This window comes from Neolamprologus multifasciatus, chromosome 10, assembly GCF_963576455.1.
Source record: "Neolamprologus multifasciatus chromosome 10, fNeoMul1.2, whole genome shotgun sequence".
Taxonomy (NCBI): Eukaryota; Metazoa; Chordata; class Actinopteri; order Cichliformes; family Cichlidae; genus Neolamprologus; species Neolamprologus multifasciatus.
The window spans coordinates 6,761,292-6,788,502 of record NC_140448.1 but is presented as its reverse complement, the minus strand read 5'-3'; the positions used below and the strand labels follow the sequence as shown (position 1 = coordinate 6,788,502).

General features: G+C 42.5%; 2 protein-coding genes across 3 annotated transcripts in view; one reads left to right on the top strand and one right to left on the bottom strand.

Moving 5' to 3' along the window:
• hlcs (holocarboxylase synthetase (biotin-(proprionyl-CoA-carboxylase (ATP-hydrolysing)) ligase)) overlaps nucleotides 1–3,309 on the top strand; it is a 60,601-nt gene extending 57,292 nt beyond the window's left edge. The window contains exons 10-12 of one of the 2 annotated variants that reach the window (XM_085173648.1): nucleotides 965–1,178; nucleotides 1,745–1,954; nucleotides 2,022–3,309. In XM_085173648.1, coding sequence (XP_085029774.1) covers nucleotides 965–1,178; nucleotides 1,745–1,916 — 386 coding nt within the window. In that variant the 3' untranslated portion in view covers nucleotides 1,917–1,954; nucleotides 2,022–3,309. Of the gene's footprint in view, nucleotides 1–964; nucleotides 1,179–1,744 lie in introns of both variants that reach the window. The other variant, XM_085173647.1, reaches the window with a different exon arrangement.
• A 5,044-nt stretch (nucleotides 3,310–8,353) lies between these two features.
• Nucleotides 8,354–27,211, bottom strand: part of sim2 (SIM bHLH transcription factor 2) — a 44,594-nt gene continuing 25,736 nt past the window's right edge. The window contains exons 5-11 of the mRNA XM_085173660.1: nucleotides 25,705–25,790; nucleotides 23,168–23,367; nucleotides 22,760–22,866; nucleotides 22,321–22,468; nucleotides 22,089–22,242; nucleotides 15,009–15,330; nucleotides 8,354–11,439 (exon numbers count right to left, since the gene is read on the bottom strand). Of these exons, the coding sequence (XP_085029786.1) occupies nucleotides 10,751–11,439; nucleotides 15,009–15,330; nucleotides 22,089–22,242; nucleotides 22,321–22,468; nucleotides 22,760–22,866; nucleotides 23,168–23,367; nucleotides 25,705–25,790 (1,706 nt within the window). The 3' untranslated portion in view covers nucleotides 8,354–10,750. The remainder of the gene's footprint in view (nucleotides 11,440–15,008; nucleotides 15,331–22,088; nucleotides 22,243–22,320; nucleotides 22,469–22,759; nucleotides 22,867–23,167; nucleotides 23,368–25,704; nucleotides 25,791–27,211) is intronic.

Below are 27,211 nucleotides of genomic sequence, written 5' to 3'. Positions count from 1 at the left end.
GGATGGGGCCTCCCCGGTTGTCACAGCTGACACGATGCAAAGTCAGTTAAAGAATAAAAGTTAAAATTCTAGCAGAACACACAGTACGGTTTTATCAATGAAAACATTGGTATGCTGGCCCTTTGCTCCTATTGTACAAAAACACCACTATTCTAGCTTCTTGGAGTTCATCTGTTATAAACAATGCCCTCATTTCTGCACCAAAGTCACTGCAGATCAGTGCTGTTAGATACAGCTCTGTTGTATTCTCATCTCTGCTTTAAGGAATTTGTTTTTGCAAAGAAATTATAATCTGTTGAATAAAACGGCATGAAAATAACGTACACGAGGCATTGGTGACCATAGAAAACAAGCAGCAGAATTTATACCTACATTTCTGCTGTATATTCACGTACATTCTATGCAGTTAACATTTTTGCGTCCTCACCTTGGGCCTGAAATTGCTTACAGTGCGTTCACTCATTGGTGCATGTTAAATGTTAAAGTTCACGATGGTACGATTGGACTGAAAATGTTTGGCTTGTTTGGAGGAAAGCCTCTTCTCTCAAAAATGAACTTGGTAGCATGGCTTGGGTTTGCATCTGAATAAACCAGAAGACTTCTGGAACAATGTCCTTTTATAGTAACACGAATTCTGTCAGCACAGCGTGGGAGGTGATGGTTTGGGCTTTTGCTGCAGTCCACCATGAGATATCTGCAGTCAGATGTGAGGCCATCTGTCTGACAGCTAAAGTTTGCCAAAATTGGATTGTCTAGCATAACAACGATCCCTCAAGTACAGCAGCAACTCTACAACATAGTGGCTAAAGAGGAAGAGAATCAAGGTGCAATAATGACTCAGAGTAAAAGTCAAAATCACGATCCTGATCAAAACGCTGTGGAGGAACCTCGAGAGCTGTGCATGTGCACAAACCCAGGTTATCTCAGAATATTGTAATTATCTCTTATCTCTTCTTCCCTACAGGCTGCGGGTTTAATGTGACAAACAGCAACCCAACAGTGTGCATCAATGACCTGATCCAGTCGTACAATTTGCAGCACAGCTGTAGCCTGCAGCCGCTCAGCTGTGCCCAGCTCATCGCGAGAACTGTCAACTGCCTGGAGGCCCTTATTGACAACTTCCAGCAAGGAGGCCCAGAGTCTGTCCTGCCCACGTACTACAAGAGATGGCTCCACAGGTGTGTAACGTAGACGACTTGATGCTTTGAACTAAGAGTTCACTTTTACTTAGAATCACTTTCTTTTAGCAACATGGGAACAAGGATTTAATGGACGATTTTCAGTGTAGAGATGCACTGACCAGATTCAACTCAAGTATCCTTATCATACCACTTCCTATTTTTGCTTTGACTGACCCAGTCTCTAATACAGGGAAACTGTAATGTCATATATCTCTTGTGTGGATACAAATTGAGGTAATTAAATGTGTTCTCTTTATCTTGTGATTAAACCTCATTCAGTCATATTTAACTGTCTTTTTCTGATTCTCCCGTTAATAGACTTTTAATCTTTTGTGTACATGTATCCTTCTCAAACACTAAAATGCAGTCAAACCTAATTTATATGCCATTGTGCATTCAGAAGTACATAACATAAAACGGCACATAAAATCCTGAAACAGATGACGTTTTGTTTTTCATGTAAAGTGGCTCTGGAGTTGGGTTTTAACTACTGTTCAACTTCAGTTTACTAGACCGCACATTCACATTTAAACTGTAAAAACTGCTCTTTGTTCTGACCTCAGTGGAACTTGGGTGCGTCTCTGGAGTGAGGACGGCCCAGAGGTTCAGGTGATGGGTCTGGACCACAATGGTTTCCTCCAGGTGCACAGCAAGGAGCAGGGCGTGGTCTCAGTGGAGCCGGATGGAAACTCGTTTGATATGCTGAAGAATCTGGTGGTCATCAAAACACATTAGGACCAAATTCATAAAGCACAGACTCATCGTGTGCGCGTGTGTGTGTGTGTGTGCGTGCGCGTGCGTGCGTGCGTGCGTGCGTGTGTGCTGGACCATGTTAACCAGATGTGTTTATGTTGGTCAGGTTACTTGTTCAGAAACATGCAGTAGTGACAAAGACAGAAAACATGATGGGATCTGCTTTGGTAATGACTGGTGTGCTGGTCTGGGACTGCTAAATGATGTTAATGTCTTACAGTGTATATTCATTATCTCTTTCAAAATAAATCTTGTACCCGTCACTAGAACGATTCCATGAAAACAGTGAACAGTGCGATTTGGACTGTTGCTATTTTCAGCAAAATAAAGATTTCCACACACGTTTCTTTGTCATTTCCTTTGTACCTGAACTATTCCCTGGTTTTTCTGTAATCATGATTTTCAGGGGAAGCTTCAAATGTTCCGACATATGGAGGACCGGAGTGTCCTGAAAGGCCTGAGGATAAAGATGTGTTAAAGTCTAGCAAGTCACTGACAAAGCTTTTCCAGGTATGCTTTAACTGCACCGTTTAGGATCATTGTCCTCTTGACAATCTCTCACACTCACTGCACCACTCTCCTGACGTCCTGCATTCATGTAAATGACTATTTGAATACAAATTGTCAAACAAACCTTTCATCTGACTCAGATGACGGTCGTCTGAATTGCTTTTTCCGCCACCACGTTAAAGTTGCGATGCACGGAGGGGAATCTCAATTCTGCAAAATTTTAATCACGTCAGCAGTAATGACACCCGCTTATGTCAACTGGACATCACTGTTATATTTCAGTTCAATTCAGTTTATTTATATAGCGCCAAATCACAACAACAGCGCTTTATATTGTAAGGTAGAACCTACAATAATACATACAGAGAAAAACCCAACAATCATATGATCCCTATGAGCAAGCACTTTGGCGACAGTGGGAAGGAAAAACTCCCTTTTAACAGGAAGAAACCTCCAGCAGAACCAGGCTCAGGGAGGGGCGGGGCCATCTGCTGTGATTGGTTGGTGTGAGAGAAGGAAGACAGGATAAAGACATGCTGTGGAAGAGAGACAGAGGTTAATAACAGATATGATTCAATGCAGAGAGGTCTGTTAATACATAGTGAGTGAAGAAGAAACACGCAGTGCATCATGGGAATCCCCCAGCAGCCTACACCTATTGCAGTATAGAGTGAAGTGCTCTAATAGGGTGATATGGTACTACAAGGTCATTAAGATAAGATGGGGCCTGATTATTTAAGACCTTGTATGTGAGGAGCAGGATTTTGAATTCAATTCTGGATTTAACAGGAAGCCAAAACAGGAGAAATCTGCTCTCTCTTTCTAGTCCCTGTCAGGACTCTTGCTGCAGCATTTTGGATTAGCTGAAGGCTTTTCAGCGAGTTTTTAGGACTTCCTGATAATAATGAATTGCAGTCGTCCAGCCTGGAAGTAATAAATGCATGAACTAGTTTTTCAGCGTCACTCTGAGACAGGATATTTCTAATTTTAGAGATGTTGCACAAATGGAAGAAAGCAGTCTTACATATTTGTTTAATATGTGCGTTGAAGGACATGTCCTGGTCAAAAATGACTCCAAGGTTCCTCACAGTGTTACTGGAGGCCAAGGTAATGCCATCCAGAGTAAGAATCTGCTTAGATACCATATTTCTAAGCTTTTCAGGGCCGAGTACAATAACCTCAGTTTGATCTGAATTAAGAAGCAGAAAGTTAGCGGCCATCCAGGTCTTTATGTCTTTAAGACATTCCTGCAGTTTAACTCATTGGTGTGTGTTATCTGGCTTCATGGACAATAGGATTAATATTAAATCAGTGTGTAACTTTGCCAAAAAATGTGGGCCCATAGTTTTCTGTGGTCTCCTCCCCAACGAGTGACATGTTTAGCTGCAGGTTCTCCTTCAATTGGTGGCTGAGTGGTGTCCAAAAACCTGCGTGGGCTTTACTGACTCTTGGGAAATCCACCCAACTCTTCCAAATGTGTTTTTTTTTTCTTATCAGATTCTCCTTTTTGCAACACCTTCTCAGCATCTTTATACTTATCACCACACTATGCTTATCTCCTAGAAAGATACCAGATAACAGTAAGACAGTAACTCATCTGCCCAAGGCATTTTGTAGATTGTATAGCAGCAATCTCCACTTTTTAACTTTGTTCTTGAAATTGAATTCCACCTTTAATCTCAAAAAGATCAGTGATATTTTTTTCTTAATGGGACCCCAATACTCTGTAGTAATTATTAGACTCAGTTATATAGGCTCAATAATAGACTTCTTCAAAGTACAAAAGAACCCACTCACCACTTTAATCTCACTCTGGACGTTGTTTTGACATAAAGGATAGAAAATGAACATCAGTGTTTCCTCTTTTGTGTGATTATTTCCTGATAACATTTACAGTTTTGGGGGAATACATCACAGCAGATGTTTAGATATTTAGAAAAAATACCCTTCATAAACCATCTTACTCTTCATCACTTTAAGAAAAAGATCAACCCCAGGCGTCCCCTCAGCACTGTGGCCAGGCTGACCAAAAGTCTGAACTGCCAACAATTCCTTTAGGCTGAACTAGACTTCATGAACTTTTCACACTTAAAGTTTTAATCATTAGATAAAAACCGTAACATTATGCACAGCTGCTTTTAGTAAAATTGATAACAAGCAAAGCGTTGAATAGACACGCCGGTCCACCGTGTCCAGTCATGCTTTGCTTCTCCAAAACGTGACGTATACACACATGCAGGAGTTGCAGTTAGCTGCAGGAACAGCAGAGGGAGATCATCATGATCACGGGAAAGCATTTAAACAGACAGTATTAACACATTTACATGTAAATACATACTAGGAGACTAGCTTCATTGTTTCTGGCTATTAAGGACCCTGGAATGCACTTTATAAGGTTTTTGCTCACTGTCGACTTTGTTGATTTAAATATATTACCTCCCCCTGTATTTCCATGACACTGGGTTGGATATTTAGTTAGACTCCTTCGCTCCAGTTTATGTTTCTGAGTTAGTTTTGATTATTACTTCCTCCAAATCATCAACGTGTCTTTTATACCCCGTTCCTACAAGACTCAAAGAAGTCCTGCCATTTATTAATGTTTCAATCTTAAATATGATCACCCTAACTCTATTATTGGGCTACGTACCATAGGTCAAAAAGCAGTATTCAGTATTGTAATTCATTATTATCTGGACGTCCTAAAAACTTCCTGAAAAGCCTTCAGTTGATCCAAAATCCTGTAGAAAGAGGAATAGGGACTAGAACGACAAAGCGTATTTCGTCCATACTGTCGTCCCTTCATTGGCTCCCTATGAAATCCAGAAGCAAATTTAAAATCCTCCTCATCATGGAGCTTGAACAGTTAGTCCCCGTCTTACCTTAAAGACATCATAGTACCTGTCAAACAGACCACTTCTCTCTCAGACTGCTGGTTTACTTGTGGTTCCCAGGATATTTAAAAGTACAGGGTGGGCCATTTATATGGATACACTGTAATAACATGGGAATGGTTGGTGATATCAAAGTCCTGTTTGTGGCACATTAGTATATGTGAGGGGGCAAACTCCTCAAGATGGGTGGTGACCATGGTGGCCATTTAGAAGTCGGCCATCTTGGATACAACTTTTGTTTTTTCAATAGGAAGAGGGCCATGTGACACATCAAACTTATTGGTAATGTCACAAGAAAAACAATGGTGTGCTTGGTTTCAACGTAACTTTATTCTTTCATGAGTTATTTACAAGTTTCTGACCACTTATAAAATGTGTTCAATGTGCTGCCCATTGTGTTGGATTGTCAATGCAACCCTCTTCTCCCACTCTTCACACACTGATAGCAACACCGCAGGAGAAATGCCAGCACAGGCATCCAGTATCCGTAGTTTCAGGTGCTGCACATCTCGTATCTTCACACCATAGACAATTGCCTTCAGATGACCCCAAAGATAAAAGTCTAAGGGGGTCAGATCGGGAGACCTTGGGGGCCATTCAACTGGCCCACGACGACCAATCCACTTTCCAGGAAACTGTTCATCTAGGAATGCTCGGACCTGGCACCCATAATGTGGTGGTGCACCATCTTGCTGGAAAAACTCAGGGAACGTGCCAGCTTCAGTGCATAAAGAGGGAAAACATCATCATGTAGAAGTTTCAAATATCCAGCAGCCTTGAGGTTTCCACTGATGAAGAATGGACCCACTATCGTTGTTCCCCATGTACCACGCCAAACCATCACTTTTGTTGTTCCAACAGTCTTGGAGGGATCCATCCAATGTGGGTTAGTGTCAGACCAATAGCGGTGGTTTTGTTTGTTAACTTCACCGTTCACATAAAAGTTTGACTCATCACTGAACGAAATCTTCTGCGTGAACTGAGGGTCCTGTTCCAGTTTTTGTTTTGCCCATTCTGCAAATTCTGTGCACCGATCTGGGTCGTCCTCATTGAGATGCTGCAGTAGCTGGAGTTTGTAAGGGTGCCATTTGTGAGTAGCTAATATCCGCCGAAGGGATGTTTGACTAATGCCACTCTCCAGTGACATGCGGCGAGTGCTACGCTGTGGGCTCTTGCTGAATGAAGCTAGGACAGCCACTGATGTTTCTTCATTACTGACAGTTTTCTTGCGTCCACATTTTGGCAAATCCAACACTGAACCAGTTTCACGAAACTTAGCAAGCAGTTTGCTAACTGTAGCATGGGAGATGGGTGGTCTCGTAGGGTGTCTTGCATTGAAATCTGCTGCAGTGACCCGGTTACTGCGTTCACCAGATATCAACACGATTTCGATCCGCTCCTCACGTGTTAACCTCTTCAACATGTCAATGGCTGTGAACAAAGAGAAACTTGTAAATAACCCATGAAAGAATAAAGTTACGTTGAAACCAAGCACACCATTGTTTTTCTTGTGACATTACCAATAAGTTTGATGTGTCACATGGCCCTCTTCCTATTGAAAAAACAAAAGTTGTATCCAAGATGGCCGACTTCTAAATGGCCACCATGGTCACCACCCATATTGAGGAGTTTGCCCCCTCACATATACTAATGTGCCACAAACAGGACTTAAATATCACCAACCATTCCCATGTTGTTACGGTGTATCCATATAAAGGGCCCACCCTGTAGAGTGCAGAGATGATCGTATGATCGTTGTCCGGTCTTCTTCCTGTAGCCCCCCACCCCCGCCCGGAACAGGATTTTCCAGAGGCTTAATATACAAGTGTCTTCAGGCAATATACTGAACCCTGGGTTTCCTCTAATGTGTGTTTGTGCGTGCGTGTGTGTGCGTGTGTGTGTGTGTGTGTGTGCGTGTGTGTGTGCGTGTGTGTGCGTGTGTGTGTGTGCGTGTGTGTTTGCGTGCGCGTGTTTGTGTGTGTGTGTGTGTGTGTGTTTGTGTATGTGTGTGTGTGTGTGTGTGTTTGCGTGCGCGTGTTTGTGCGTGTGTGTGTGTTTGCGTGCGCGTGTTTGTGTGTGTGTGTGCGTGTGCGTGTGATTAGGTGAGGCTTGTTGGCATTATATGCGTACCAGTCGAGTGTTCCTCTCATGTGGCTGATGTGATCACAGATCTCTTTCCTGACTCTTCATTTGTCTCCAGCACCTTACACTGCTGAGCTCTCCTCTCCAGATGAAGTGGCAGGAAATGTGCAAAGTGGACGCAGCATGTTGCTTTCACGGGACCTCAAAACTTCCTGTATCTCAGACATAACAGGATGGAAGTCATCATAGTGACACTACTGCAGTGTTGTCAGTTCATTCACAGCATAAACGGACTGGTTCTCTTTGAGATTGCATTTAAATTAGTTTAGTAAAAATGCAACTGCACCATTCAGCCGTATTGTAGACAGGAGTTTGTGATGATGCACACACAGATTTACACTTGATGTGCACAAATGCACCAAAACTGAATCTAAGATCATTTAATCTCTCAGATAAAAGGTCAGTCTTAATTATTTACGACCACTTTATAACACTGCCTTTCTTCCTTCATCCTCCTGTACCATCACAATATTATGAAGGTCATTTCTCAGCCCACGGGTTCTTGTGTGACAGAAGCAGAGATATATTAAGTAAAAGGGGTGAAGAGACACCGTTAAGCTGCTGCTGGTGCCAAAAGCCATCTGAAGATTATTAAGCAAATGGCTCTCTGTTGGATCCATACTCTCAACATCCTATTAAACAACTCAAGTCTGCAGGTTGCTGGGGTCAAAAGGAAGCGCTCCCTTTTTGTATTAAGTGTGTGACACACATGTACAGCCTCGTCGGTGGACACGCACACACAGTTCAGACCATGAAAGCGCTGTGATGACTCTTCAGAAGGCAGATTTTAAACTGAAGGAAACAAAACCAAAAGAAAAAAGACACTTAGCTGCGTGTGGCTTCATTTAAGCACCAAAGTCACTCAGTCTGCTTCGTGTGATCGGTAAATGAAACCATTTTTTTCTGCTCTCGGGAGCTCAGTCTGGGTAGAGCTTTTTTCTCCTCCACTCTTGTGTATTTCAGTTTTTCTCTGACCTTTCTTCCCAATGTGATGTTTGTACAATGTGTGTATGGTCGGTAACATGTACATGTAAAGATGCAAGTGACAATTGAAGGCATAATCAATCAATCAAAGCATTTTATACAGCATGCCTCATTCACCCATTCACACAGGCACGATCTTCTGCACTGAAGTGCTTTCACACACATTCATTGGAGAGCAACTTTGGGTTTAGTTCCTTGCCCAAGGATATTTGGCATGCAGCCTGGACCTGCCAGGGATCGAACCACTGATTAGCAGATGACCTGCTCTACCTCCTACAACCAGCCTGTCTGCACGAATGCTAGCTGCTCGTTCAGGACCTATTAGCACTGAAAGCTTTTACACTAGCTCCAGTAAGCTAGCTCCTGTTTACTGGTACTCAGTCAAGCCCATCGTTGCCATGGTCATGAAATCCTCAGCTGGCAAAAGTAAAATACGGACACTGGGCACTCCTCCTTCACAGAGGTGTGTGTCAGTGATTGTTAGCAAAGAAACCAAGAACTTCATAAAGATCATTTTTAAAGCTCTTAGAAAGCTGAAAAATAGGAGTTGTACAAAAATATTTGTGCTTCTCCAAAATGTCCATGTGAAAGTAACCAAAAGGAGAAACTGCACATGATGCAGCAGCCTGAACATGTTGTCCTGTGCCTCCACTCTGCACCAGTCGTCAGCAAGCATAACACAACACAAGTCAAATTAATGAGAATACAGTGTAAAAAAAGTCTGAACACTGTGTTTGAACAGGAAGTGCAGCAATAACCACTCACAGTTGTGTTGATATCCACTGGAAAACTTAGTTTGACTTAAAACGTCTTTAAATTTAGGAGCGCTGAACTTGTCAGTGACCACATAAAGAAACAGGAAGAACTGATTTGAAACAATAGAAAACAGATCTTGTCGCATGTTTTTTTGTTTTTTAAAAAATAGCTTTATTTATGTAATTTTTGATAAATTACAAATGTTACTGACATGCTGGTGTCAAGCAGGTTAATAGTGTGGTACAGTCTGGAATGAAAGTGTTTGGCTAAATTAGCAATATGCAGTACAAAGTTAGCTCCGGTCAGTAACAGGTTAACTAAACACACCATCAGGAAACAGGAACAAACCAGTCTCTTTCCAAAGCTATACCAGTCCTTGTTTGAATAATATAATATTACAAACCCGGCTTATTACGCTTGACTTTAATTTGATTGTTTTCACAAAAAATTGTTTATAAAAAAAATAGTGCAAAGGATGAAAAAACACAAGCAGACAAACATTAATATTTAGGGTTAAAATGCTGAACACCAGAATACTTATAATAATAATTTTTGGCAAATGTTTTTAGGTTTTTGGTCGTCATTATTCAGCCATCGAATGAGTGTTATCATAAACAAACCAACGTGATTCGATTTATATGAGTAAACCGAACCCTGAAACAAGCTGTTAACAGTGAAATCAAATATCAATAAAGTCTTCTGTCACAGATTTGAGTTTTAATAGTGTTTCATCCTGTGTTGGTTGCTAACTTATCATATTTTGAGTTTTAATGAATAATTTCAGCTTTGCAATAAATATATGAAAATTCACAGCACGTCTGCTATGCAGTATTCATGGCAGCACAAGCAAACACAGCACAGCTAAAACAGGCAGACTAAAAACATCAAACTTTACCAGTTTGACAACAAGTTCAAGAGTTACAGAAAATGAAGGCGAACAATGACATGAGCTGAAGACTAAACTGACCTACACCCGTTTTCACACCTTGGCTCGTGTGATTAGGTAGGGGGTCCATTGCCCCTCTGTGGGGGGGACACTCCCACTAGGTTTAAATCTGGGACTCTCCACAATTTGACCCTGGAACTGAAGAAGCTTCTCGGATGAGAGGTGAAACGTCTTCAAGCAACTTAAAGAAGTCCAGAGGCTTTTCTTTGCGAGCTCCGTAGACTACGATGACCTGGATGACTGAGAGGCTTCACAGACATGTTCCCATGGAAGTGACACATGGACAAACACACCTGCTATGAAATGACTGAAGTAACAGTAGTAATATTTGCATTTCAAATATTCTGATCACATGATTCAGACATCTTTATTCCATCTTTAAGTCCTAAGTTTAGGTTAAGATCAAATAATTCATTCATTCGTTTATTCAGTAGAAAGTAAATAAAATACTTTCAAACGCTGCATTACTACATATGCTTTACAGAAAAGTTCTAAACCTGTTTTAACATGATGGGAGAAAAAAGCTTTCAGCTGCAGTGTCAGAGCTATGTGTGCAGACATGGATAAAGCCTGCTTCTCTTCCTGGGTCACCTCTCATTCGTGATGATGACAGATGTGCCAGTGCAGTGTGGGGTCTCTCTGTGGCTCTCAGGAGATGAGCTGGAGCTGGGACTCTGGCTAGTACAGTTGTAAGACACCATCTCTTTACCTTGGTAACAACGGCCATCTGTTATATTGCTCAGTGAGGCAAAAGGGGAGGCCTTAATAGGACCAGGTTTGCCCAAGACTTGATGAAAGTTTAAAGACATATATGGAGCTCCTATACCTGTCAGCATTCTTGTGTCGTCTGCAGATCTGGACTGTGGCTCCGTGGCAGCTCCAAACTGCTGCTGGTCGTCAGCAGGTTGATGATATTCTGCAGCAATGTGACTGTAGGGGGTCTCCATCATACAGAGCATCTTCTTCTGCTCAAGCACGATCTGCACAGGGAGCGACTGGCCTATGCCATGCAACAAGCCACCATGCTCACCTTTACCAAGTACCAGGCTGCTGAGCACAGGGCAAGCCAGGGCCCTGTCACCTTTTGCATAATGTTGCATGTCCTGGTTTAAAGCTTTACTCCCCTTTGCGGCATGAGGCTGGACATGTGGACAAACTTTGCTATGGACGAGTGTGTAATGTTCACAGAATTCGTCCTTTAGCCTGCTGTTTGAAAGAGGGTTCGTTCCACTGGGACAATCATCCTGGTACCTACGGTCAGCTGCCAGTACAGGCCCTATTAAAGAGAAGACATGTTCAGAAGTTGGCTTGCACCTTAGTTAAAATGACATGAGCACTCTGCTGAATGGCTGACATGACAGTGTCATGCATAAGATGTCAGACTGTCACTTAGTGTTTTAATGAATCCACCTATGATGTTATTGACAAATGCATGTTTTCCTGAGCTTGCATTCACTACTGCAGACTAAGCTTTAGTTTAACATTCTTCCATTCTGAAAACAACATGAATTGTGTGGACATGAATGTGGACACTGTTACTTGCAAGTTAAAGCTACAGCTTTCTGTTGTTGGTGCGAGTGGCAATGCCATTGAAAGCCTATCTGTAACACTGCAGAGATCAAGAGGACCGAATGCATTTCAGAATAGCATCAGTTTACAAGCTGGCTAACCTGGAAAACACAGAACAATTCAGAAAAACACCAGATTACAAAAATTATTCTGTTGGCTTCAATGTGGACTTCCTACTTGTGTTTGTGTAGTCTGGAATTTGTTCAGAACCAGAACTCCAGACCCTCAGTCCTCACTGGACCATTATATTTCAAACAGCTTGTGAAGCCCAACTTTCACCACTTGCCTCTTCGGGAGAAACTTAACTGCTGTTTCCCTGTGTACAGATTGTTCTGCATAGAGCCAGCAAGCTATTTTGTGTTCTTGGGAGACCTGTTTGTGGGCACTGAATGACAAAATTCATCAACCAGTGGGAGGTGGCACGAGCATTCTTTATCCCAACCGGTAGCACTTTAAACTGGTATAAGATATCATAAGCCACAAATGCTGACATCTCACAAACACGTTCCGTCAGTGGTACCTAACAGTACCCTTTCAAAAGATCGACCTTACGTACTTAGCCCTACCCACTTGGTCAATGCAGTCTTCCAGCCGAAGTATGGGGAAAGCATCTGAATTCGTGACATGACTGACAGTACAGGTGAGCTCCACGCCCCATCTGCTGGCTCAATCACACCAATCGGGAGCATGTAAAGTACTTCCTCCTTCGCCACCTTCCATTTGTGAGGGGACAGATGATGCGTGTTGTTTAATTGGGACCGCCTCTCCCACATCCACATCATCAACAATCCTATCAGATTTTCCAGGCACATCCTGAAATAGCTCAGAATAGCAGTCAACTACCTCCTGCCTCTGGCACTCAGTCATGTGTTTCAGCTCTTCCGCAAGAGCTGCTCTGGCCTCTGTGTTATATAGTCTGGCATTAACAACAACAACATAGCAAGCAGGTCTGGCCCAGATCGGAGTCATGGCAGAGTGTATGTCAACCAGATGTGTGCCATGTCTGACAATGATGGCGCTATTTATGTTATTTTTTTCCTATTTTAGTTAGAAGACCCAAATGCCATGTTGCAATACTATACTGTTATGGTAGCCAACGTTTCAAATGCAGGTTTGACAGGTTTGTGAGTGTACACTTTATTCAAAACCTAGTGAGGGTTTACTCATGTTTGCCAGTGGGTGGCTGTAGCTCAGGAGGTAGAGCAGGTCACCTACTGATTGGAAGCTTAGTGGTTCGATCCCTGGCTCCAACAAGGTCCAACAAAGTCAACCATTATGTGAGCAAACGGTTCATCCTTGACTAGAAAAAGTTGTAATGGTGTTACTGGGTTAGATACACTTGGCTTTTCGACATACTAGGCCAATATAGGTGTTGGCTAAGTTTCTCCAAGGTTTTCTTTGCAGCCATGTGTCCAAACAATGATGCATGCACCAACTGCAAAACCTCCTGGCGACAACACTTTGGCAAAACAACTTGTTCTGTTGTGGCCTGGTCCTCATCAGCTGGCCTAGAAGGAGGCCTCCACTTCCTGAACAATGTGTCATTGTGAAAATAGAAACACTTTGGCACATCTTTAGCCTCCTGCACTTACTGCTGACCTCATAGCATGTTCCAGGGGAGGATTATTCTGCTGCTTCTGCACCAGAGACTCCCAATTCAGAGGGCCCTCCTCATGTTTTACTCACATGACCTGTTTATCTCTTCTGACGGCTGTGAAGAGCACCCATTCCTGGGTCATCACCTATACCACCACATGCTTTATCCCCATCAACAGATTGCACATCACAGCCATTCCAAGTGCTTAATAGGGAATCAGAGAGGTTAGTAAAAGGGTGGTTCACAGGGGGGCCACACATGCAGGAAAAACTTCAGGAAACTCCAGCTCCAGCTCTCTTGTCTTGGGGGAATCCACTGGGTAATCACTGACAGACAGAGCAACTTTAACCCAGGCCACATCATTGCCCATAATCAAATCGATAGATCTAAAGGAGAGATTTGTGACTCTGCTACATTACAAAGCCTGTAACCAGCTCAGATCTCAGGTAAAGCTTGTATACCTGCAGGATCTCATGACCCCTCCTACACCTCGCACAGTGGTGAACTGTGGGAGACAGTGGCCTCAGACATAAATCCATCATATCCCTGTAGTTCATTGAGAGACTCACGAGCTATTGTTACAGACCTACCGGCCTGGTATTATTTTGCCTTCTTGATAACCAGGGCACTGATTTTTCTTGTGACCTAATTTATGGCGCCAATAACAACGAGGCTCCGCAGGAGAATTCTGGCTCCTACTTTGGAATAGAACTGATCATATTTCAAAAGTGGCATCTAGCGCTGCTACTGCTCTGAACCATCAAAGCCACTTGTCTTCAGGCCACCCACTATCTATAGCAACCTTTTCAAACATCTCAAAAAACACATCAACAGCATCGTCATCAAATGAAGGCATAAAAACACGAGCTCAGATCGAATCTATCATCACCTCGGCTTCCTTAGCTTTTTTCACCTCTCATTTACCTAATCTCTCCAGGCAAGTCCCTTCCCTCTTTTAACTCTTTCCCTCCTTTTGCTCCATTATTTGCTGTCACTTGCCTCCACCACCAATTTTCTACGTTGCCTTTGCTTTAACCGCACTTCTGGCCGCAAAACCTCCATTAGGTGCAGCGCAATTGCAGGTTTAGCCAGACCTTCCTCCAGCGAAACCTTCTCTTCTCCTGCCAGATCGATCAATTCATCCTTCTTCAACCTCCTGAACTGCTCGCCTTGTCCACCTGTTCCTGATGTCCTCGTTTATAGCCACTATTTAAGGTAGCAACAGAGCCTCAGTCCTCGCTGGACCATTATATTTCAAACAGCTAGTGACGCCTGGCTCCTTCACCACTGTTTTTGCCACTTGCCTGTGAGAGAGAAACTTGCCCGTTTCCCTGTGTACAGATTGTATTGGAGAGACCCTTGCTAGAGAGCGATGAGCTATTGTGTTCTTGGGAGAACATCTTTGTGGATTTGAATTTTTTTATCACTGTAAATAAAATCACTGAGCTGTAAAAGTGAGTCCTGCCTGGCCAGTGATCCTTGACGCCCAGGCTGCTTCCACCACAAATGGTTTAGTGTTAGGTCCCCACAGTGGCAAATCTACTGAGGTGGTTTTAACAGAAGTGGGGTTGGGTGAGAGTAGTTAAAATATGGTAAAACCAAATCTAGAATATGGAATGTCAGTATGAGATTTAATCATAGAAATCTAGACTATAAATCAAATTAAATAAAAACTTAACCTTTGTATTTGTTGGCTGCTGTGGAGTTGCTGATGTTCCATCCATCAGCCCCTTTACTGTGCAGGGAGCCGATGATTTGTTGAGATAGCTGAGAGGAGGGAACTGAGCTGGGCAGCTGGCTCTGAACGTTCAGATGCTGATGATGGGATGGGTAATGGGGAGTCAGATTGTAAGTGGGGCTGCAGGACACCTTAACTCCTTCAGGTCTCAGGTTGCTTCTCGTGTTCCTGCAAGAGGTCACTGGGTACAGGGATCTGTCTTTCAACATCCCCTTTTGTGACGAGCAGTATGAGAGGTCCGGCTGGAAGAGGCGAGGAGCTTTCTGATGTTCATAAAAAATACAGGGAAGGTTACTATCTTAGGATAATACTTTCTTTCAGTATTTATCAAAGTAGCTCTGTAAGACAATACGGGGAAATATTTGATTATCTTTTTCCTACTAGATCCCTTGTAAGTCAAAAATGGTTTGAATTGGTCTTTGTTCGCTGTAATCATCAGGATCAAATCTCTTCTGTGTAAAATTCAGCAGAAGCTTAAATTACATCTCAACTTATTCACTGTCGGTGGGTAAAACATTCTGTGTTAGTTCAGAAAGTATTCAGCACTTCATGTGCTTCAGTGTTTGTCATATTCTAAAACTGAATCTTTATTCTAAACTTAATTTTTCATCTCAAGATTCGACACACAATACCCCACAATGACAACGTTAAAGAAATCGCTTCAAAGTCTTGCAAATTTAGTAAAATTAAAGAACAAAAACATAACACATACATTGTTTCCACTGTTCATCTATCAAATGTTTCTACAACTTGATCAGAGTCTACTTGTGGTAAATTCAGTTGATTGGACATTACATGTAATTGGATTGGAAAGTACATGTAACACATTTTAATAGTTGGGACACAGATTTGAATATTTTCATGGGTACTGGACCACCTGCAACGGTTCGACAGCTAGAGCGAACTGGATGACTAATGAAACACTCGGAGAACGAGGTTTGATGAACTTGCATTTCTTCACAACCTTATAATCTCAACATGAATAATCACTTACATATATAATTTAAAACAATTACATCAACAAAATAATAAACAGAATACACCCCCAGGGGATGTGACTCAGCCCACATCTCTAAGTTGTGTGAGTCCAGCAATAAAATCTCTTCTTGTAGAATGTGCAAAGGAGCAGAGAAGTGCAACTCTGTCCTGAGACTTAAGTAGAATTTGTAAAGTTCATGGCTTGTCCAAAAAATTTCAGTTTCTTCTCAGATCAATCATCTCAACAAATCCTGGAGGGGTGGTTCGCCATCTTTGGACTGGTACACCCAGAAAACCTGAGAAAAGTAAACAACAAAACGGGCTCTCCTGAACCCTCAAATAGGCGACGGTGCGGCGTCATAGCACAACCAGAAGAATCCCAGCAATAATAAAACTCTCCTCCAACTAAACAACAGTTGCCTGGCAGATTGTTTCCTCAGCAAAATCCGACTAACTCCAAGAACTCCAAGACAGGGTTGTACCGATGCAAGGGTCAGTCTGACAGAGCTCCGCTTGATCTGTAGAAAGAGGAGACCTTCCAGACAACCATTTCAGCGGCACTCCACCAATCAGGGCCTGTTGGTAGAGTGGTCAAGGAGGCCATTCCTCATTAAAAGGCCCATGACAGCTAACTTGGAGTTTGCCAAACAGCACTAGAAGATTGTCAGACCATAAGAAAAAAGATTCTCTGGTCTGACACGACAAAGACTGAACTTTCTAGTGTCATGTCTGGAGAAACCAGGCTCCGCTCGTCACAAATCCGTACAGTGAAACTTGGTGGCAGCATCATGTTCTGGGAATTCTTTTCATCACCAGGAACTGGGAGACTGTAATATAACCACTGTGTGGCATGCAGCCAGGAAGTGGACCCCAAAGCAGGACTTGTCATAAGACAAGACTTAAATTTATAACAACTGGCAACTGACAGAGCAACAAAAACAACAATGGAGCAGGACAGGAGCAAAATGATCAGAAACTGGGACTAGAGGTAGGCACAAACTTCGGTTTCTAAATATGAGGAAAACAAACTAGGAAATGCAGAAATAATACCTAAAACTCCAAATGCTGGGTTCCAGTCCTAGGATCAAGACTGAGATTAGTCAAGGTTGAGGGAAAGATGAATGCAGCAGTGTGCAGCAGTGAAGAGTTGCTGTAGCACAGCTGGTAAAGCAGGTCGCCTACTAATCAGAGGGTTGGTGGTTCAATTCCAGTCTGTATGCCAGACTAGGGCAAGATACTAACCCCAATTTAGAGTCTGAATGTGTGTGAATGTTAGGAGTACTGACATAGAAAAAAGTAATTGGGTAAATGGGTGATTAAGGCAAGTTGTGCTCGTAGTGGAAAAGTACTATATAAGAACCAGTCCAATTGTTATTTGCAAACATCCTTGATGCTTCAATCTTAAGTACAGTCCCGATCAAAAGTTTAGGACCACTTGATAAATGGCAAAAACTCATATTTTTAACATGGATCTTAGCAAGTTGTTAAGATCCAGCATTGCAAAATATGAGTTTTCGCCATTTTTCAAGTGGTCTTAAACTTTTGATCAATCCATCTCTAATAATGGGCTACATACAACGGACATTTGAGGTGGCAGAAATTATGGCTTATTTGAAGAGTTTCAGTCAGGTTTCAGAGTTCATCACAGCACAGAAACAGCTTTAGTGAAGGTTACGAATGATCTTCTTATGGCCTCTGACAGTGGACTCATCTCTGTGCTTGTCCTGCTAGACCTCAGTTTAGCACGATGTTTTTTTTACATAGATTAGAGCAATTCAATTCTGTTCAGTTCAGTTTCTTTTATATATTCCCAAATCACAACAGCAGCCGCCTCAAGGTGCTCTATATTGTAAAGTATTGACTATGTATCTATACACCACTCTGCATTTAATCACTATTTATTATTGATCTCTGGCTCACTTCCACACTGTGTCTTTTATCCCATCTTCCTCCCATCATCCCCAACTGGTCTTTTCAGATAGCCACCCCTCTTTAAACCTTGTTCTACTTGTGGCTTCTTCCTTTTAAGAGTTTTTCCTTCCCACTGTCGCCAAGTCCTGGGTTATAAAGGTCATCTCATTGTTGTGGTTTTCTCTGTATTATTGTAGAATCTTAACCTTCCAGTATAAAGTGCCTTGAGGTTACTATTGTTGTGATTTGGTTCTATATACATAAAAATGGATTTAAGGGAATTTAATAAGCTGCCCCAGAGCTTCCAACACAGCAATAACCTTAAGCACACAGCCAAGATAACAAAGAAGTGTCTTTGGAACCACTATGTGAATGTCCTGAAGTGGCCCTGCCACTGCACAGACTTGAACCTGAGTGAACATCTCTGGAGAGATCTGAAAATGGCACCAATGCTCTGCATCCAACCTAATGGAGCTTGACAGGTTCTGCAAAGAAGAATGGAAGAAACTCCCCCAAAATAGGTTTGCCAGACTTGTTACATCTCAAAAAGATATGAGTGTGTCATTGCTGCCACAGGTGTTTCAACAAAGTACTGAGCAAAAGCTATGAATACTCTTGTTCATCTGAATCTTTATTTGTTTACTAATTAATTTCTATTTATGTTATTTCAGTTATTACATTATATGTAGTATAGTATGATGATGTATAAGGCAAGACAAAAAATAATATAGAGGCTATATTAAAAAAATAAAAATAAATAAAATAAAAATATAACAAAAAACCCTCCAAACACACAGCACCTGGAACACAAAAATTAGAAAATACTCGGCTACCTATAGTGAGAGAGAGAGAGAGAGAGAGAGAGAGAGAGAGAGAGAGAGAGAGTGTGTGTATATATATATATGTCTTTATCACACATATACTTGATAATGAGGGTGGGAAGCTGTAGCGATGCCCCCAAAAACCTGGAAGGAGAAAGAGATGGAACCAGGACAACTGTGCCATCCACGGCCCCCAAGAGTACCAAAGACTCAATGCCAAACATTTTCCGTGCATAGGCTGTGAATACTTGTACATGTTATAGTTTTGTTCTTTTTATTTTTAAGAAATCTGCAAAAATTCAAAGCAAATGTTTTGGACTTTGTCAAAACGGGGTATTGTGTGTATTGTTTTAAGGTCAAAACTAATTTAATCCATTGCAGAATAAGGCTGTATCATGACAAAATGTGGAAGAAGTAGAATGCTTTCCAGATGGTAAATGGCCTGTATTTGTATAGCGCCTTATAGCGCCCTAAGGACCCCAAAGCGCTTTACACATCCAGTCATCCACCCATTCATACACTGGTGATGGCAGCTACATTGTAGCCACAGCCACCCTGGGGCGCACTGACAGAGGCGACAGTGGCTGCCGGACACTGGCGCCACTGGGCCCTCTGACCACCACCAGTAGGCAATGGGTGAAGTATCTTGCCCAAGGACACAACAACCGAGACTGTCCAAGCCGGGGCTCGAACCGGCAACCTTCCGATTACAAGGCGAACTCCCAACTCTTGAGCCACGATTGCCCCCAGATCCAGATTCCAGATGCACTGTTGATGTCCTCCAATTTAACACCATCACCCCAGCCCACCGCCTTTCACCCAGGGCAACTCCAGACTGAGACAGAATCCAGCCCCTCTCAAAGAGACTGGTTCCAGAGCCCAAGCCATGCTTTGAGGTGAGCCCGACTACATCTAGTTGCTACCTCTCAACTTCACGCACTGACTCTGGCTCCCGGCGCCAGTAACCATATCGCTGGCAGGGTGAACTGTTCCCTTGATCTTATACTCAGAGTGTTTTGAATGGTTCTTTATCTGGTCCTTCACCCAGGACCAATTTGCCATGGGAGACCGTACTGGTGGCAAAAGCCCCCCAACAACATAGCCACCGGGATCCCTGGTACTCACAAACCCCTCCACCAAATCAAGGTAGCGATTCACAGAGGAGATTGGCAGACTGGGGTGGTGGTTCCCATCTTTGAGAAGGGGGACCCAAAGATGTGTTTCAACTATAGGTGGATCACCATCCTAACCCTCCCTGTGAAAGTCTTTGCCAGGGTGCTGGAAAATAGAGTCCATCTCTTAGTCAAATCTCGGACACAGGAGTAACAATACGGTTTTTGTCCTGGTCATGGAACACTGGACCAGCTCTTTGCCCTCTCAAGGATATCTGAGGGTGCATGGGAGTTTGTCCAAACAGTATACATGTGTTTTGTGGACTTGGAGAACTCATTTGACCATGTCCCTCAGAGTGTCCTATGGGAAATGCGTGAGTATGGGGTGTCTGGCCCAACAACTGTTGCAAGAGCTTGGTCCACATAGCTGGCATTAAGTCGGACCAACTTAGGCGATGGACTCAGCCAGGCCTGCCCTTTGTCACAGATTATGTTTGCACTTTTTATGGACAGAATTTCTAGACGTAGCCAAGTGGCGGAAGGCTTTCATTTGGGTGGTCTCAGAATCTCATCTCTGCTTTTCGCAGATGATGTGGTTCTGTTGCTTCATCAGGTGATAGCCTCCAGCTCGCACTGGAACAGGTGGCAGCTGACTGTGAAGCCGTGGGAATGAGAATCAGCACCTCCAAATCTGAGGCTAACCTCTTCAGTCAGAAAAGGATAGAGTGCCCACTCCGGGTCAGGGAGGAGTTCCTGCCCCAATTGGAGAAGTTTAAGTATGCCGGGTCTTCTCTTCTTAGGCTGCTGCTCCCACATTTCAGCCCCGGATAGGTGGAAGTGGATGGATGGATGGATGGATGGATGGATGGATGGGAGAACGGAGCAGGAGACTGACAGATGGATTGGTGCTGCAACTGCAGTGATGCGGCTATATCGGTCCATCGTGGTGAAGAGAGAGCTGAGTGTAAAAGCGAAGCTCTCAATTTACCGGTTGACCTACAACCCTTCTCTCGTCTGTGGTCACGAGCTGTGGGTAGTGACTGAAAGAACGAGATCGCAGATACAAGCAGCAGAAATAGGCTTCCTCCGAAGGGTGGCTGGCCTCTCCCTTACAGATAGGATAGGGTGAGAAGTTCGGCCATCCGGGAGGGGCTCAGAGTAAAGCCGCTGCCCCTCCACATTGCAAGGAGCCAGTTGAGGTGGTTTGGGCATCTGACAAGGATGCCTCCTGGGCACCTCCTGGCTGAGTTGTTCTGGGCATCTCCCACCAGGGGGAGGCCCCGGGGCAGACCCAGGGCACTTTGGAGAGATTATATCTCTCGGCTGGCCTGGGAATGCCTTGGTGTTCCCCCAGACATGCTGGAGGAGGTGGCCGGGGAGAGGGAGGTCTGGTCTTCTCTTATTAGGCAGATGCTGTACCGGTCCATTGTGGTGAAGAGAGCTGAGTGTAAAAGCGAAGCTCTCAATTTACCGGTCGATTTATGTCTCTACCCTCACCTATGGTCACGAGCTGTAGGAAGTGACCGAAAGAACGAGTTCGTGGATAGAAGCGGCGGAAAGGCCTTCTCCAATGGGTGGGTGGCCCTGAGGAGTTCGGCCATCCGGCAGGGGCTCAGAATAGAGCTGCTGCTCCTCCACATCGAAAGGAGCCAGTTAAGGTGGTTCGGGCATCTGACAAGGATACCTCCTGGCCCCCTCTTGGGTGAGTCCCACTGGGAGGAGGCCCAGAGCAGTCCCAGGACATGCTGGAGCGATTATATCTCTTGGCTGGCCTGGGAATGCCTTGGTTTTATCCCGGGCAAGCTGCAGGAGGTGGCCGGGGAGACGGAGGTCTGAGCTTCTCTGTTTAAGCTGCTGCCCCTGCCACCCGATAAGTGAAAGAAGATGTATGGATGTTCTATTTTTACGCTTGTATGAGTGGATATGTGTTGTTATTGTTTTTTTGTTTTTTTTACTGTGTCTATTTATTCTACTGTACACCACTTTGGTCCTTTCTGGTTGTTTTAAAGTGATTTAAAAGTAAAGTTGGTATGGTGGCTCTCACAAACACAGTTTCCCTAGTTTTGTAGTTTGCAATATTAATATTTCTGTAATGAAACTGATATATTATTTTTTGCTATAAGAAAGGTAGGAAATATTTCATTTATTTCTATATTTCTCTGGAATCTTAATAATTACTAGATCACGTGGAAGTCCTACCTCAAGATAGGGAGCTTCTCTTAGTTTGGTCTTCATCTTGACTGCTTTGGTTCTGAATTGTCTGCTGTGGTCCTGAGAGGAAGTGAGACTTACACCACACTTAGTGACTTGACTCTGATCTTCAGATAACTGTAGTTCCTTGCTTTCAATGTCACTGTGTACAATAAAACAGGTATATAGTCTGCATTGTTTCATGCAGGTTTTACATTTTAGAAGGAGGCTGCTGACTCACGTGAGGACGTAGTTCACACTGACAATACAGTGAGGTCTGGATGAACGGCTGTTGTGGACAATGGTGGCGTAACTCTGCACCCATACCCAACCTCCATGCTTTGATAGCAAGCGGTAATACTTGGTGGTGACCTGACCCTTCACCAGCACTGTAGTAAACACAGAGATAAACTGGTCAAATCTCCCTATGTAATTATCTTTAGGTTAGTTCTTTTAATGTAGTTAGCATCTAAAATTATTATTTATTTGTCAGTAACCATGCACAAAAACATTGTACCAGATTGAACTACTTTTCATCCTCAAGGCAAATACACACAACATTAATCAAGCTATAAATGCAAAATACAAATCAAAGACAATGTTTTAAACTCCTCACAAATGTTCACACATAAGTCACTCCATCCTCCACCATAAATATCACTGAAAATATTTAAACTTACATAAATGATGAGCGTATCGTAGATGGAAAATGTCACAGGCATGAACGTGGTGGTAAAGCGTCTTGTCTATCAGGTCCTGAGGCTCGTAGCCTGTCAGCTCTGCCACTCTGACTCCCCAGGAAAGAATAACAGGTCAGGGCTGAGTTGAACATTCATATTTGGAAGTGAATCATAATGTTCATTTAATGGCCCTAAAATGTTTTAAAATTGCTTTTTGTTAAGTTTATATACCAATATACCAAGTGAATATCGTTTTAATTGCTTAATGTATTATACCTGCGTTAATCCTTATTACTAGATTTATCTTTATGTTGCTCATTTATTGTGATGATGAGTTTTAACAGGAGACAGAATATCATAATGTCATGGTTTTCCTTTATCTACCCACCTTCTCAACATGTCTCCTACCTCATGTCCAAAAAGATGAGCTTGAAGTCCAGGCTGGCTCTGAACATGAACATGTTAGTATGGAGTTTGATCTCAGTGATACCACTGGGAGGCAGGGAGTGTCCAACTGCTACCAGGCCCATAGTCTGATAGCATGATTCATAGAGCACCATGTCCACCATGTACTGACGCACTTTCAGGTAGCCACTGCAGTGGATGACCTGGGAAACAACGGTAGGAAACAAACGTCAATGCATTCAAAAGGAGCTGCGACTTTTCCAAATCAAACTTCATTGTTTAACCAAGTAGCAAACTATCATTTAACAAACCATAATGTTCAAATCACAGTCACCCAGATTCCACTGTGAAATGCAGCTTTCGTATTTGGGTGCATTTCATGTGGATCACATGCTCCTTTTTGTCGAATCTGATCTGGGCTCTAGTGAGGATGCTCAAGAAATATGTGTGCCACAGATGCACTGATTGTGCCCCTTTTAAGTTAACTTCTCAGACATACAGTATCTCAAAAATAAAATGTGAAATGTGTTCATTTAACAATTAAAAAACAACCCTCCTGTGCCGCTCCAATAGTAGTAGTAATAATGGTAATAAATATTTAATATTTTCAATATTTTAATATGCAAATATTTCAATTTAATTTCTATATTACTACAATATAAATTTTAAAATATTTTTATAAAATTTAACCTAACACATGCCTCCTCCACGACTCCTCCAGGCTGCATACCCTTGGGAACGATACTGGAACCCGAGTTGCCCTTGATGCATCCATTGCAGTGTAAATGAGTGTCAGAATGTTTGACATTCATGCAGTCCTTACACAGAAAACAGCAGCTTTTTGACTTAATGAGTAAGCTTATAATTAACTGTTTGTTTAGCATTTACATGCATGTGGACCAGTGTTGGTCAAGTTACTTGAAAAAAGTAATCAGTAACTAATTACTGATTACTTCCCCCAAAAAGTAATCCCGTTACTTTACTGATTACTTATTTTCAAAAGTAATTAATTACTTAGTCAGCGGTCCTGTTGCTCTGTTTTCACCTGTAAAGCAGGAGTGGGGTAGGCGGAGGTTTACCCTGGTGCAGGTGTGCAGCGGTCAGTGGAAGAATCCGCGAGTTTCTCTGTGAGTTTCCCATTACGTCGTAGCTACTCGCTGCTTGCTCGGAAGTTTAGGGGTTTTTTCGCTGTAAAAAGAAGTTTTCTTCCCACGCACAACGGACACTAATGTTTTTGTCACTTTTTATGGAATCAAACTCAAAGTAAGGTCAGTACTTCCACGCTTTAAACGCTGCACGCTCATACTCTCTCTGCACTCGATATATGATCCATTGTTGATCTGCACACAGCTGTTGTCACGAACGTCGCACTCGCTTATGTCACTGTCATGAGACATTCTCGCAAAAAAATCACGGTTTTAGTAACGCAGTAACGCAGCGTTCCTACGGGAAAGTAACGGTAATCTAATTACCGCTTTTGAAATAGTAATCCCTTACTTTACTCGTTACTTGAAAAAAGTAATCTGATTACATCTCTGATATGGACATCAGAGCACTTCGCTCCCGCTCTGCAGGCCTACTTGTTGTTCCTAGAGTATTTAAAAGTAGAATGGGAGGCAGAGCCTTCAGTTTTCAGGCCCCTCTTCTGTGGAACCAGCTTCCAGTTTGGATTCAGGAGACAGACACTATCTCTACTTTCAAGATTAGGCTTCAAACTTTCCTTTTTGCTAAAGCATATAGTTAGGGCTGGACCAGGTAACACTGCATTTAATAATTCATTATCATTAATCTGGCTCTTTTCTGCAGCATGTCTTTTGTCCAGTCTCCCTCCCCTCGCCTCCAACTGGTAGATGGCTGCCTCCCTAAGCCAGGTTCTACTGGAGGCCTCTTCCTGTTAAAATTGAGATTTTCATTCCTACTGTTACCAGGTGCTTGCTCATAGAGACAAAATAGGACAAAAGTGTGCTTTAAAGTTCCCTGGAGCTTGTGTGCTATAGCATACTACAAAAGCAATCCAAGAGTTTTGCAAGGCAAGAAAATTGAATATATGTTAATGGAAAGTAAGTCATCTGATTTCAAGCAAAAGGAGCATTGCTTTCAATAAGTTCAGATGAAACTGAAGGCAGAGAGACCCACAAACAAAAAGCCAATGAAGGCAGCTGGAGTAAAAACCTGACAGAGTATCTCAAGGGACTAGACAGAGCATTTATTGTTGTACATGCGGACATGGGTTTTCATCCAAGCATTAAAGACACAAACACACAATGTGTGCGGTGTGTCTGTGAACAATCTATACACTGAACTGTATTCAAAACACCATGAACATCCAAGTCAGTTAGTCAGTCAGTAAATCTATTACAAAGGAAGGGGGTCTTTGTTTTTCGTTAAAAAAATATGCTTAAAAAGGACTGGAAAATCATCAATAGGAAAATTATTTTCATGTCACAAAGGAACCAAGATAGGAAGAAATTAGAAACAAACGCACCCACTGAACTTTGGTGTCCTTGTTGGCAGATTTGTCATCCACTGGCTTTACATACCTTATATCCTCCACATGTCAGCCCTGCATTTCGTTTGGCAAGAACACACTTCATCCTCAAGAAGAAGGACCGCTCAATTTCATACTCTGTCAAGAAACAGACAAAAAATAGTTCAGAGGCATTACGCATGTTATATAATTTATATTATGTTCCATTTTTAACACTTCTTCAACAACTTCCATTTCTCACCCAGTTGCCACTGCACAACCTTACCATAATCCTGTCCAAAAGCTCTGGGACAAGTTTCTTAGGAGTACAGTACAGTAAAAAATTGGGGTGGGGGTGGAATGCTCTTACGAAAGCTTTCTTTGTCTTTAAGCAGTTTACAGGCATAGTGTCCAGGCTTGCAGGTTTGTGGAAGGACATCCAAAGCACAGCTTTGGATGGTGGATGGTGGCTACTTTGTGTTCCATTCTCGATCACACTGCTTCAGTAATATTGAAGTCCGGGATCTGGAGAGGCCAATCCATAGCTGGTGGTCTTTCGTTGTCTTTTTCTTTCCAGGTATGCTTTTACTGTATTGGCAAGATTTCTGGAATCATTTTCATGCTAAAAAACAAACCTCTTGCCAATCAGGTGCTTTCCAGAAGGTATTGAATTGCATTGCGGATCTAAATTCAAGCATTTGGTGTATCTTTTGTGTTCATAATATCATCAACTATAACAAGATCCTTAACACCACTGGCTGTACCCCCAAAACCATGACTGAGCCCCCACCGTGTTTACAAATGGCTGCAGATAATCACTGTTTTACTTATTTTCCTTTGCCCTCTGTAGATTCTGACAATGATTTGAACTAGAAATTTCAAAGGTAGACTCATCACTCTGTAAGATTTGTTGCCACAGATTTTCAGTCCATCGCTTGTGTAATTTGGCATACTTCAGGTATTTCCCTTGCTTCCCTTCCTTAACCCTCTCAAGGCAGGCATTGCCGATTTGCAACAGTTAAAAACTAACAACTTGATTACCCCACATACATATTTTATGAGTTTTTTTACTCAGAAATACCACTGCAGGACTTGGTTGTGCATTAGCAAAAAAAAAATTAATTTGAGCCTGAGAGGGTTAAGAATGGCTTCTTGACAGCCGGACTTGCACTGAGATTATTTCTGGTGCGACTTCAACAAATAGTAGATGGATCAAGGGAAGGGGCAGATACATATCTCAGGTTGCGTGTCAAGTCTTCACTGGATTTTTTTCTGTTTCATAAAGAGATAAATTTGACCCATTTTCATCTCCTGTACACTATTGTTTTGTCTTCTACTTGTCCAGCTATCTCATTGTTTTAGGATATATGACACACCATGCTGAGATATACCAAGTTAATAGCTAATAGCTCTTTGTGAATTGTATGGTTACATTGTAACTTTGGTTCTCTGAGTAAGAGACTATATCTATTCTTTTACATATTCCATATGCATGGGAAATGAGTGGGAAGGAAGTACCCAAAAATATATATGCCTGCTGCATGACATCTACAACCCAGTGAGACAGTCTGGCCTTTGAC